Source organism: Microchirus variegatus (genome assembly GCF_963457635.1).
Source record: "Microchirus variegatus genome assembly, chromosome: 8".
Classification (NCBI taxonomy): domain Eukaryota; kingdom Metazoa; phylum Chordata; class Actinopteri; order Pleuronectiformes; family Soleidae; genus Microchirus; species Microchirus variegatus.
In genome coordinates, this window is record NC_139809.1 from 202342 (window position 1) to 217099 (window position 14758).

Genomic DNA, 14758 nt, shown 5'->3' on the forward strand with positions numbered 1-14758 from the left:
TTGCAGTCACCACGTGTGCTTTCTTTTCAGTTTGAACTCTTTTTTTAATAGTTTACTCCATAGGTTTTACTATCCTTCCTTCCTTTAAAAGATGCATTTTTAAGACAATTATAAACAAACATTTATTTTTACAGGAGACAATGACTTTACTTCAAAACCATGCCACTAAACTGTTAACAATATATAAAAAAAGTAAACGTAAGCAAGTAAAAGTCCTTCTGATAGTAACACTGACATATAAATTTACATATATTTACATTTTCATATCCAGACATACATTTTTAAATCGCATACATTCATGGATTAGTAAGGAATGATGATCCAGTCACTGATCTCATACGATTCTGCCAATATCCATCCTGGGTAAATGGGTTAATGCCATTTCAATGACCAAATTTGTGTCTGTCTCCAGAGAGAGGCAGAGTATCTCTACCCAGTTCCATCTCTTTTTATTCCATTATAAGGATGTTCTAAAGAGAACCTTACATCTGGTACCAGCAGCAATCATCCCTCTCTTGTCAGAATCCTTTTTACATGATTGCTGGCTGTGATCCAAGCTTGCAACTGGATAGAGAGACACAAATACAGAAAATAAACCAAACAAGCCACAAGACGTGCATTATATCTCCATTGTCTTCCATTTATATATAGGTAGGGTGTTTTCTTTACTAAATGAGTTATGTTATAGATTACATGTTATAGGTTTACAGTAAAAGATAAATAGTAACATGGCTACTTTGAAAAAGTCCTCCCATATAATACTTCCCCTGCTACTATATCTAATGACTCAATGCAGCTGTATGCAGCAACAGTTTGTTTACAAGCACATATAATGTGGGGCCCAGAGAGTTGTCAAAATTGGTCAGATGCAAATAAGTCCAGTGCTATGTACAAGGCAGCTATTCATTAACCCAAGTGTTTGCTGAAAGACACATCATGACCTGATGAATGGAAATAGAATCTCATTAGCTGGGAGTTCTTCATATATTGAATTAATGAGATTCTTAATGCATTAATGCTTCAGTTTTGCCTGAAGATTGAGACTTTGCCATATTTTACATTTCATATTTAACATAGAACTGACACATGGGGTCTCGTCTTACACCAAACTTATCAGCTAATTTCCTCTGTAGAAAAGTGCTCGCTCTTCTGTTTGATGTATCTGCTTCATAATTAACCAATATGCAAATGTGTAATTAGTGATTGCACTCTTGGTTCATTGCAGGTTTTACCCAAAATGCACCCATTACTAAAAATGTAAAACCTCTTTGGACTATTCATCTGTTGTAGCAACCTTTTTTTTCTTACTTTTTTATTGGATTACATCATAAATGCATGTATGCATAGAGTATTATAACATGTGACGATGCAGAAGTAAACATGCAGTTTCTGTTTGGTCACTTTCATAAAGATGCAGCAATGGCAAGATGCTGGTAGGGTACTTCTCCACCCAAGGTATTTTCCGTAAAGCCATCATAATAAGCACATCTCTATGAAAATCATACACAATACTGAGTGAATTATTTTCTCTCCTATGTTTTGGATACAGAATAACTCAATCATATTGTACCACAGACAGTTAAATTAGGTGGTGATTAATACAATTTTACTGGAAGACTAATCTATATTAGCTGAGTGCTTGTCATTTACGCTGCTGTGACCTGATATTTGAAGGTGTGCATGGTCTTCGTGCTGAGTTTCAAAGTCAGGCCCAACAATGAGTGGTCAGCCGAGTGTGTCACGCTCGTGTTTCGGGGGAACAGGTGGCAGCGCTGCTACGTCTTCAAGGCCTTTGTCAGTTTTAGACTGACTGTAATGTCAGCCCCAGTGTTGGCTGCTCTCGCTCACTCTTTTCCTAGCTACTGTCTGTTGCATGCTGACTTTCATTACCATATATTAACCTTCAACCATGCTTCCTTAATTGTTAAGAATCACCAGCCTGTTATTTCTGTAAGCACAGTTCAGTCTGTGTTTTTGTTCTTCTCTGCTGCCAAAATGCTCATCTTTCACCTCACTGTCATATTAAGTACAGTTATCATATTTATCATCAATCACCTGCCAACGATTGTATTTGTCTTAATTAGCTGGATGTTTTGTCAACCATTCATGCAAGTGTGTTTGTCCTAAATTGGGTCACGAGTGAATTAGTTCATCACTGTAGGGCTGTTATGACATCAAGTGGCATTTTGAGGTCATATACAGTGTCACACTGGGTCCTTAAATATCACCATGTTCCTATGTCAAAGATATTCATACAGAATAGTTTACAGAATTTGTATATATTGTTCAATTGTTTTTAGTACATCACTTAAAATGTGCATTTACAGGCAGCCAAACGCAAAGTCAAATTATGAACTGCACACACATTTTCACCGACTATTCACCATTTTCCGTGTTTCAGTTTTCCGCCCATTAATGGTTATGCATGTTGTCTGGTGTGGGTTTGTGTGCATCTGTCCTGCTGTACACTGCATCCCTCAGTGTTCAAACACAGCAGACAAAGATCTGAGTTGCTGTTTGGAGATTGTGCAGCAAACTGTAACCTTCAGAGAAAAAAGACTTTTGGCTTTTGCTTTCCAAGTCTTTTCCCATAGGCTCTGTTATAATAGCATATTGAGTCAATGAAGGTATCGTGTAGGTTGTAATTAAGTTGGCTGTTTTTTGTTCTTTTTCCTGGGCCATGCCAGAAGCCGTCTGAATGAAGCCATGCAATAGATTTAAGATGAAGTTTCAGCAGTATGCTTTTTTTTTTTACATTGATCTGTTCTGTGGTGGCTGTATCAAGAATAGCATTGTCCTTTAGTTGCATCTGTAAATGTTTTCAAGTGTATATTATTCTGCAGCTCTTGTTCTCTACAAAGAGCATCAACATTTCCAGCTGCTGCATAATGTAAAAGTTATTGGTGGTGGCATGCTTCTGGAAATGGCAATATTGAGACCAATTGCTTTGTTTTAGACCTACTTTGAAGGCAAATTTCTGGTTACGCATTCTATATTGAGCTTAGAATTACTGCATCTTCATCTGCCTTTGTTTTTTTTTCATTCATCTGCAGTTGCTTCCTCTACTCCAGTACTTTGGAGATAGCCATGTGTTAAAGTTTCATTTCAGCTGATCCATGCCACTTCATTTTTGGAACACTATTCTTATGAAAAATCGAAACACATTTCAAATTATATAAAGGAGTGAACGTTATATAGCTAAACAAAATGATTAAAAGGTCAATTAAAATGAATAGTTGGAGGAATTATGATGTACCCTTCCCAACAGTTCACGTAGCCTTTCGAAAACATGTTAGACTTTCAACTTGTAGTGTAATCAAAGCACAGATTTCTGTTGTGTGTAATAGGTCACAATAGTAATGTTTCCTCTGTGTTCAGGTCAATCAGGTCAATAAAAAAAAAAATGTTTTAAAGGAAAAAAAGAGAGCCAAAAAAGAGAGCCAAAACTGATTCATTTTTGGAACATATGGTCAGTGCAGACTTGTCAGCATCTTCTGTTAACCTGCTACCCTAACCCTGCTACAAACTGAAAATGGAAATTTCTCATGATTCCCCAGTGTTGACTTGGTCATGGTCTTTTTCCTATGGCAGCTGGAGAATGTTTCTGAATTCCTTTCTTTTTTTATTTGAGATTATTATTTCCATTTTGTTACTACTTCAATGCTATCAATGCTGCCAAGCCCCTTTTCTCCCCTGATCTCTGATCAAGCTAATTTATTCATTCTTGTGTCAATAGTTTCTGTCAATATCATATTGATTTTTTTTTCTAAATATAACTCATGGTTACATATAACATCTTAAACCCACCACAGTTTTGTCAGATAGTCTCATACATCATCTGTGACCCCCGCACAACAGGAGATCAATACCATGTTTTGCATCCTATGAATGACCTTGTGAGTCTTACGTCCTTGTAAATAAATGTTCACTAAGGTTGCCTTGGCTGTTTCAGAAATGTATTGTATGCATTGCTTTTTTCTCCAGTTATTTTCAGATATTCATTTATTCTGGACTGAACTGAAGTGTTGTCTGTTTTTTTGTTTCTTTGTCAGATAAATTGCTGTTTGACTCAACACACCACCCCATGGGAGATGTTACAAGTTCAACAGGATCATCACCATCTGGCTTACCAACTTCACATTACACTGCCTTTGAGAACCGAGATCCTGGTGCCCTGCCACCTTTAAGTGAACATAACTATGAAGCTACAACTGCTGTCATGGGCTCTAACCCAACATTTGAGGCACTGGCTAATCTATCCACAAACTGGAAGCTTGCCAGGGCAAATTCTGCCCATCAGGCTTCCTCTGCACCAACTCTTACAAAAAGCCAACTCAAGTCTTACTCACATATATCCTTAACACACTCAACCCTCTCTACTGTGAGGACAGCAATGCCTCAGCTCCATCTTAATTCTGAACTGAAAGCTCTAAAATCAACCCCAACATCTTTCAGCATGCAGCAGAATGTTGGGTCAAAGCAAACACAGACAGTTATTAACTCACAACCCAGTCAGCCTATTGAACTCCCTAATCTGGCTTTTACTGACTCACCATCAGATGAATCTTACAGTAAAGTATTGGATATGAACCATTTTAGCCCCAGCAGGGCCCCACTGCAGGAGAATAAACAGACTCATGACATGAACATCCCACACAGCTCAGAATTTCTGGCCCCTGGCTACAATGTGCCCGTCTTCTCCCCCCACCCGACATTACATTTATCTGAACCCACTGAGGTCACTCCAGAGGACTTTTACCCCACCAACACAATGGAAGTAGACTGGGGTTCTGGGGACTACTTGGAGACGATATCATTCTTAGATTCAGATGGAGACAACTACCCTTTGGTCACAAAGGTGCTCTCTGATTCCGATGATGGAGAGGACTATACAGAAACCTATGACACATCTTTCCCTTCCAGATTAGGCATATCTCCATCCTCCTTGCGTCCTCATCACATCATGTCTTCTCTCAGCCTCGCGACAGCTTACTCCTCCGTTGTTCCTCTACAATCCATCCACCCGTCCTCTTTTTCCTCAACAATTCACTACACACTGGAACCTACACCCACAGCTCACAGTGATATACCTGATGCATCGGATATAGATTGGCCTGATACTGTGACAATCCAACCAACGGACGTGCTTTTACCAGACATGAACAGCTTGGAGTATTATACCATTCAGTTGACCAAGGAGAACAATAGTTCTGACACTGGTGCTGAACACAGAGGGAACATTACTATTGTGTCTATTCCAACTACAGACATCATGCCCACCAGCAGCTCCACAGATGATGCCAACCTGACTGAGGGAGAATCTTCCAGTGATCTTTCAGGGTTTGAGCCTTATGATGAATTCACCACAGTGGAGACTCCTCAACTGACCAATGCCTCTGAGCCTTTACTGGACCCTTCAATAGTCCCAAGCTACTTATTTGACCCCTCTTCCTCCATGTGGGGTGGTAAGGTATCCACCACAGACTGGTCTGCATCTACTCTTACTGTTGGCCTGGACAGTCCTGCACTAACAGAAGCTCTGCTGCCACATGTCACCCCTTCTTTGCCAGACTATGTAATGTCATCCTCCTCTTTGACAGATGTCCACTGGTTTGTTACAGAGCCATTTGAACAAAGTACCATACATACCACTCATGTCTTAACTGCAACCATGGACTTCTCTCCTGTTTTCACTGAACCTTTTACTAATACGACTGCTGAAACAACAGACGTAACTCCACAAGACACTACTTTCACAACCGAACAAACTGAAAATATCACATCAAATGTCACTTTTGGACCCCCAGTCATTTTGGGTGATCAGGGAGTGACTGAAGAAGGAGTTGACATCTCAGCCACAATGACCTTGATCCCAACCAGCAGTGAAGCTAATACAGTCTCTGCCCTTCCCTCAACTCCTCCCACCACTACTTCTCATCAAGCTACAACTATCACTGCCACCAATGAAGCCTCAACTAAAATCAGCGTCATCTCTTCCACTGGTAAAATGACCACAACAACAACAGCAGCACCACCGTCAAGACAGTTTCTCTGCAATGTTGACAGTTCTGCTTATTTGATAAAAATTGGTAAGTGTGGCACTTCATTTTTTCAACTGCTTTGCATGTACTCCCATAAAATCATGAGTTTGACATGTAGAAATATGAAACATTTCTTACAATGAAGCAAAACTGTAACTGTAAAAGCTCATTCTCTCTTTTGAAGGTTTTCCCTCTGGGGCCACTGTTGGACATGCGAAATCTCAAATCAGAGATATACTGAAAACAGAATTCAACAAGTCAGTGGAGCTGCAGGTAAATGTAAATTCCTAAACAATATCATGCAGGTTCTTATTGTGTTTAATAAAGAATACACATATATAAGTATATACAATATTAATAGGAACTTCCACAGGTGTTGATTCTGGGCATTTATCTCTCCCCATTGTAACAGTATTAGCACATTAGTGCCTTACTTTGTCTCTGCTAAAGTTAACTACGCCCAGTCACCATCTTCTCATGCTCCACACACTCAACTGCACCGATTCCAGTATTGCTCAAAACTCAATCACAGCACTCATGGGATTTGTAAAGCAGATTGTGTCTCTCATGTCACATTAAAGACCCTCATTCACACCATCACCATTCACATCATCTCTCTTTATTGATGAGTCATAAAACGGAAATAATAAACAGGATTTGGGACTTTTATGAAAATCTGTTGAGTGAAAGCAATGATACTTCTGTAGATTCGACTTATTCTGGTTAGTAATTTAGAAGGAGTGCCTACATTAGACAAAAAAATTCTTACACAATTGAATTGAATTGAACCAAATCATTTCCTAATAAAAACTATTGTTCCTGACTTTTCCTATAAGGGAGAGATACACACCACTAATATACATACAATATTAACATAACATTTTGATATACAGTATAAGGGACTTAAAGTGTAAAGATTCTGAAGTGAATGGACTGTCATGTAATAGCTGTTGCATCATATAGACTGTATAGTGTGGATGGGCATTTGTGGTATTGCAATAAACAAACCACCCAAGGCATTCTAAAAGCAACAGCTGATTATTTAAGACAAGCTTTATAACTGTGAATAAACAACCACTGAATGACCCATCTGTTTGATGTATTACTTTTCGTCCTGTAAGGTTGTGGACCCTCCACCAAAGTTTGTGTTCCGGGTGGTGTCTGGCCCAGTTGTGTACACAGCCATATCTGTCGTCAACACTCTGCGAAGGTCGAGGCGGCGCTTCCTGTATGTGTCACCCAACTGGACAATGCCTGATAGAAAATATCAAGTACACACAGGTAAATTACCTTCTACAATCTGACTTTCGGTATTGCAGCATTACAGTTGCAGCAGTGTCAGTGACAATTCTTTTAAATCTCTATGTCTTTGTACTGTGTGCAGTGCTCCAGTTTGTTCCCAGTCACATAGATGTGCGGCACTGCAACTTCAGTGGGAGCATTGAGAAGGGGTTGACCATGGCCTTTGCCGAAGTGCGTCGCCGTGCGAAGGAGTCAACAAACTTCACAGTGCATGTGAGTGGGATCAATAGGCAGGGAAAGCATGCATCTGTGTTTCAGCAAGGTTGGAGAAGTAATGCTCCAACTAAGTAATTTACTAAGATGTTGCCCACTTCACTAATGGATGACAGTGATGGCTGCAGCACTGGTTGAATTTAATTGGGTTATTGCTTCGCAACCAGAAGCTGTGAAATTTAATCGAAATTTTAGAGGATTTTGTGTAAAGGATTTTCAGTAAATGAATAGTGGCAGAAATGGATCCCTGGAGAGCCAGAGAAAGTTTCACTTTCTGGAAGATCTAAATTACTACTTGGGTTTGATGGAATTGGACATGCTCTATACTCTATCCAGCCTTTTCCATAATTTATGAGGGAAGGGGAAACATCAACATTGTGAGCATAGTAACCTAGACATCACACTCCCCATCCACATTCTCAAATTCTGATATAGGATCTTATCATAAGACATGCACTCCCTGGTCCCTTCATCACAATAGAGAGGCTGTTTTATGTCAAGTCTGTTTTGAACGTCAAAGCACAGACATCCAGCAGAGGATGTTCATTTTGACCAGCTGTATCAATATCAACTAGTCTTTCAGTCACAGTGCAGCACGTAATGCACCTTAAGTCTCTTATTTTTTATCTAGGGCTGTTACATTGGTCACTGCATGTATCCTCTTGTGCCCCCGTATCTCAATCATACACCAGGGAATTCATGCTGTATTTGAAAAAAATTAAAAGACTGTTAATATGTTAATGGGGCTCGAATTTGGCTACGTGTTTTGTTTCTGTTGAGCTTTATGTAATCCAATTACAGTGATGTCTGCACAATAGTAGCTAATTTGAAAAAAAAAACTAAAGGATTGAACAGAGGATTTGTCGCAGCATAAACATCTTTCATAAACAACTAGCAATCCTTTTCATATTGGGAACTTTATTGCAACTCTCTAAGAGATAAAAAGCTTTCCCTGGAGCTACATCAACAGCAGAGTGGGGAAATGTTTTGTATATTGTCTTATGTGATGGATTATCTGCTGGATAGTACATCTCTGTCTCATTATGTTTCAGATCATAAACATCACAATGGCTGTTCCAAAAAATCAGGAACGAGTCCTGAGGCAACCTGTAGACATCACCTTCACTGTCCGTGGGTCAAGAGGTTATCTGATAGGGTCAGAGGTCAGCAATGCTCTGATGACGCTCACCATGGTAGAGTTCAGCTATTACATGGGTTTTCCTGTACTGCAGATTGCTGAACGTAAGTACCACAGGTCTGACTCGTATTTTTGTCATGCCCATGTGACATTATGCAACATTCATGTCATTAATCCCTTTTTCCCAATAGCTTTCCATTACCCGGAGTTGAACACCAGCAAGGTGCTTCGCTCCTCCTGGGTTAGAACAGGTATGATTGAGTTTAGTTCTTACTGTGGCATGTGGAAACGCTCTTGCAATGTCTTACAGCATGAATAACATTTTCACACATTTCTGTTTTCTGCCTACATAGTGTTATTGGGTGTGCTTGACCAGGAAGTGGGTGAAAGAACTTTCCAGGCCAACATGGAACGTCGGGTAGCCATGTTACTTGGGGAGGCAAAGGAACCAGTCAAACGTGTTAAGAGAGCCACCACCATGGGCAATAGCAGCGTACAGGTACTTACATTATCATTATCTTTCTTCGAAAACAGTATACACCACATTAGATTTATTTGTCGAATTGTTTTTCCTCCAAGACAAACCTTATAAAACTCTTAAAGTAGAAATGTGTTGATGGATTACTCACAAAATCCGGAACCATTTCTGTCATTGTTGCCTGATGCAAGCTCGTTCTAACTACCTTGCCTGAGTACTGAGGGCTCATTATGTGTGTTTGTAACCAGTGAAAGCTGCACTGCTTTACTAATCAGGCTCGAGCTTTTGTGGGCTCCTTCTGCACCTGTTCAGCTCATCTCTAAGGGGACAGGATAGAGTTCTGTCACCATAGCAACACCATCCCATTCAGCCCAGGGGCCAGCCACTCGATGACGACAACCTTGTTCTTTCTGCTCTTCCCCATTTCTCTGGTCCTGTTACTTGATGGCTCCTGTGAGCTACAGAGCTGCTAAGAGCAGATCAATTATTCATTTTCTCTTTCTCTGTCTGGACCGTGCAATCAACAAACTTGGCAATAACAGTGTTTTTATCTGAGATTGAGCAGGGAGCGATGCAGACAGGGGCTGGTAAAAGATTCAGAATTCTGTGAAGCGGGGAGAGCAGAACACTTTGAAATAGTGAGGCGTTATGAGAGACGCATAACTAATCCAACATCACAAAGTCAGAGTCCATATGGTGGTCTTTAATCAAGGAGGCATATTTGGCTGATTATCTGCCTCACTATTCCTGACCTTCTCTGCCTCCCACATCATTGTCTCCATAAACCCACAGCACAATGGCAAAAATGTGCAGACCATACAGTTTTGATGAACATCCTATGTTTGCCTGAGAGATTGTATCTCTGATTATAGGTTCTGACTTGTGACTATGTTATATTATGATGTCCTTTTGTTTGGTTCGGCTTTGATAGGCTACCATCATTATGGAAGCCGAGTTTGGAAATGTTTTATTTTACATTTCAAAGACGCAAAGACATCTTTGAGTGTCTATTAGATAGTGAGAGTGTGGCGACTCATTATATCTAGTATAATGACTGAACACACACACACACAGAAGGTATTGGTGTGGTGCTGTCACCTATGAGAATAGCTTATGAGTCTGTCTGGACAGATAAAAGAGGAGGTTGAATTGGGGTCATGAAATAACACACATTCGCACTGCTGTCTTTCCACTCTTCCACTCTAATAACCATGCATGGACTGGATTAGATCCGATGAGGCCTGGCCCAGCCATTTTTCTGTGTCAACTCAGGCATGACCTGTGCTTTACTCTCTCCAGTAATGTAGACAGCAGACTGTGCTATGCCTCAGGGCACACAGAGGGAGACTACACACACACACACACACACACACACACACACACACACACACACACACACACACACACAGATAGGCAGAGAGATAGAGAGAAATTATTTGGCAACATGCAGAAATAATGAAACAATTAATATTTTGTCAGGGAAAATGTGTGCTTGAGTGTGTGTGTACATGCTGGAAAGAACCGTGTAAAATATGTAAAGAATATCAATCTTATACAGTATAGTTGGTTTCAGTCCAACATGGAGCAAATGAAGAGGTCAAAGTTGATGGGTTAATTTTAGTTTATTTGGTTAGAAAAACTAAATAATGATTTATGTTTCTAGATTCGGTAGAACATTAAGTGCCATGCTCACCATTATGAAGTCATTTGACACTTCATGTTCATTAGGGCCAGTGTTATTACATTTTTAATGGAGAGAGTGTGGTGCCACATCTTTCATAGGTTACATATTCATTTTCCCAAGTGTTTCATTTCCAAGTTGTTTAAGCACTGCCTGTTAGCGGTGGGGAAATAACATTTACTAACTAATAACAACAAATGGGAACATCTAAACTAAAACAGTTTGCACAACTCATTTCAACTTTGATGGACTTTGGTTACGCTCTCACTCGTCTGAACCTCGCAGTGTTTGTGCTCTCAAAGTTAGAAACAAATGAGAACAAAGACGGAAAATAGGAAAAGTGGTGTCATGGAAAAAGTTTATCGACGAGATGATTAGTAAACATCGCCCTTCGCTACACTTTGAAGTTTGAAAGCCTGGGTCTCTGAGCAGTGCAAAGAATGAATATGGTCTATTAAGTGTCTCTTTTTTTCTGCATCTGGACATGTTTATGTTTGTAAGATGCCATGATGTCTGCCAACAGTTTAAAAGAGAGTTATGGACAGCACAGGCTGTCATTTCTTTGTAGTAATTACACACAGTGATCGCTCTGTGCAGCTGAATAACAGCAGCCAAGGAATTGGCTTTGACATCTTTTCCACATGATTTCTGTGTCACAACTTGTGCTCCCTAATATTTTGCCAGATTTAAGTTTACTGAACACAACTGTTGTCTCTTCAATGACTTTATATCTTCTGTCCATGAATAGCAACTCTGATTGTGCTTCTGAAAAACAACCTTGTATACGTGTGTATATACCACACAAGTGACAAATTGTACCTTATTTCCTTAATGTCTACTTCAAGGTTGTAAGTACGAACCGGCTCGTGGGTGAGGACCACCCGTTGGAGATACTGTATTTTGTGGAGGATCTCAATGGCCAGAGAATTACTGCTGTCCAAACAGCCAGCCTGCTCAACAACCTGGATGTTCAGCGGGCTGCCATCATCTTGGGATATCGTGTCCAGGGCATTTTAGCTGAGCGTGAGTATCTCTTGCATCTAAGATAACGGGCATTCAAGGGCAGCCAAATGATGAAGTGATTAAGAAGATGGTCCTTGACATGTATAAAGTAAATCACTGAAGGGTGGGAAAAACACTGAGTCACTGCCATTTACTTGAGTGTTGGTATGGAGTTGAAACAGTGTAGGTACTAATGGATATCCCCTAATTTCCCTAAACTATGATTCAGTTATTACTGCAGCTATTACTCATTTGCTGTAGTCTGACTTAAAACTCATTGTACTGCACAGAAGGAATCTGTGTTCAAAGCTACTTTTCAAAGTTTCTGAGTTGAGAGCAAAACATGTTGGAGCGACAAGACACATATTATGAAACGTGTCCTTCAGGTAAGAAGAAAATAGAATAAAAACAGGCTGCTGGCTCCATGTGTTCCTTTGTGTGTTTACAGTAACATCTGAGCTAATGACTTCCCCTTATACAGGGAACCTAAAGTCTGTCATCCTCATTAAGAATCTAAACAAGAGATGAAGGCCTAATGAGAGCACCTCAAGGGAGTTCTTGTGCTTTGCTGTGCTGACTGTGTTCTCCTACGGTACTTTCCCAGGAGAAGAAATGAGTTTTAATTAAAACTAATGGAAGTCTGCGTTGAAGATTACAACAATGAGGCCAGCGCTAGCACTCCACAAATACTGCATGTTTAGCTTATAATTCACAGAAGAGTTTCCAAATAAGCTTTAATGGATAGTTCAGGGGTGTCTGATGTGTATATCTAGTCAGTATATTACATACATTAGACCACTTTCAGCACGCTGCCTGTTTGGAGATGGAGAAGGGAGAACTGGAACATGATTCACACATTGTTTTACTGTGAATGAAGAAAGTGGAGAAAACATGTTGTAGCCCTGTAAAAGGAGGCTCAACTGAATAAACCTATACACTGAATATCTTCTGTGGTTAACCATGCTGTGAGACAGCCCTTTGTTTGTTTTGTTCTGTCTTTAAAAGATGCGTCAATTATGTACCATTCTTTATGATCACTTTACTGACACTTTTCTGTCCTTTTTGCCCTATAGCTGTAGAGAAAGTGACAACTTTACCCTCAAACACAGAGAATACCAACGTGTGGATCGTCATCGGTGTGGTGATCCCACTTCTTGTCGTCGTCATCATCATTTCAATCCTGTACTGGAAACTGTGTCGGACAGACAAGCTGGAATTCCAGCCAGACGCCATGACCTCCATGCAGCAGCAGCAGCGACAGAAGGTAGAGTCCTATCAGCAATTTACTGTACAGTGTCTGACCAAGGCTTTATTGTACTAGCGTCTTCTGTCGATGATGGACATAAACTATACTATATAATTTGCATGCCTGTGGTGCACATCTATCTATAAATGCAAGAACTGTCTCTCTGTAATTTCATAACTGTCCAACAGCTTGACAGGCTTCAAACTTGGCAGGTGTCTTATTAAGGGCACCAGTGTGTGCAGTGCTCTGGTAAAGATACTGGTAAAAATCATGCAGACATTGAATGGGTACTGCACTAGTATAATCTTATATGCCATCTCTTTTTATGTATTTTTACTGGTCAAACTAGTTGCCAAATATTGTATATTTTCTGCATTAAAAGGTTTAAAGCAGCCGATCGGGGATGTTGGAAAGCTTAGACCACCTCTGAATTCAAATGTGTGATAATTAATGAGGTCTATTAGTCATTGCCGTGATTGTGCTGTAGGAATGCACAGAATCTTGACTTTTTAATCAGTTCCTCTTTTAGATGAGATGCTTAAACTTTAATGATCTCAGTAGAGAGACTTATTACGCGACACTTGCTAGATTAGAAGTCATTATACTGCTTGAGATGGGACTGTGAAGCTGTTTTATTTTATATAAAAATCTTTTTTTGATGTTTTCTTACATGCTCTGCATCAGCAGCCTTATGTTTGCTGGAGAACCACAGAAGAAGCTCTGGCATTTAATTATTCACATGCTACAATATTAACATTGACCACTATATGCAAATTTCTGTTTTTTTCATTCTGAAGCTGCTCACAGCACATTCAGACTTCCCTCTCTCTGCTTCTCTCTATTTGCTCTCACTCTCTCACTGACACACAAATACATTGACATAGACTTATCTGCACAGAAAGACTGGCTAAAAACAGCATTAAAAGACGTATGTGTGTATTTACGAATTGAGTGGGAAAGTTAGATCCAATCAGTGGTTACTCGAGATGCATTCAAATCCCTGGAGTGAACTTACTGGGCCATCATAAACTCAGATGTTGGTAATAATAACACTCAAGCCTTTTCCTAAAATAGATTTCTTGTGTAATGGATGTAAAACAGTCCAACTGAATTGTTCATCATTCTTTCTATGTCTGTCTTTTTTTCATTCCACATACATTCTTTAATCACTTTGCTTTGAGTTAATGCAATGAATCTAATGTGCAGGCCTGTTTAATTCAATCATGTGCCACTTAACACCAGTGTTCTTCTCTTAGTCCACTATGTCATTCAGAGGATCAAGGAGCTCTCTTCAGCACACACTCCCTCCAGCTAAAAAGAATATAGAGTTTAGTGAGGAATCAGAGGGGGAGTATGAGGAGGAAGAAGAGGAGTATGAAGATGAAGATGAAGAGGAGGAAGAAGAAGAGGAGGAGGAGGAGAAAGTTAAATTGGGGAAGGTACAGAGCAGTGTCTCTTGGTTTGTAGGAGTTGTAGTGGGGATGTTGCTTGTTGACGTGTTTGCTGTAAACGGAAGCCGTTCTTTGGTGGTTGTTCATTTTCAGGACGCAGTAGAGTTCATAGTTCATAGAGTCCAGATTTTGAATTTTGGGGATTTGACGGCATCTTCACTGTCTCTCCACCATTGCTTCTGATCAGAGACCAGTAGCTCCTTCCA

The 14758-nt window shown here is 40.0% G+C and overlaps 1 protein-coding gene across 1 annotated transcript in view; it reads left to right on the top strand.

Annotated features, from left to right (window-relative positions):
* The window catches only part of LOC310930611 (UPF0606 protein KIAA1549), a gene marked incomplete at its 5' end in the record, with an annotated part of 30758 nt that overhangs the window by 6025 nt on the left and 9975 nt on the right, over positions 1-14758 (top strand). The window contains 10 exons of the mRNA XM_083893646.1: positions 4053-6089; positions 6226-6314; positions 7163-7322; positions 7426-7556; positions 8609-8798; positions 8886-8945; positions 9048-9193; positions 11699-11876; positions 12929-13119; positions 14358-14540. Coding sequence (XP_083749772.1) covers positions 4053-6089; positions 6226-6314; positions 7163-7322; positions 7426-7556; positions 8609-8798; positions 8886-8945; positions 9048-9193; positions 11699-11876; positions 12929-13119; positions 14358-14540 — 3365 coding nt within the window. The remainder of the gene's footprint in view (positions 1-4052; positions 6090-6225; positions 6315-7162; positions 7323-7425; positions 7557-8608; positions 8799-8885; positions 8946-9047; positions 9194-11698; positions 11877-12928; positions 13120-14357; positions 14541-14758) is intronic.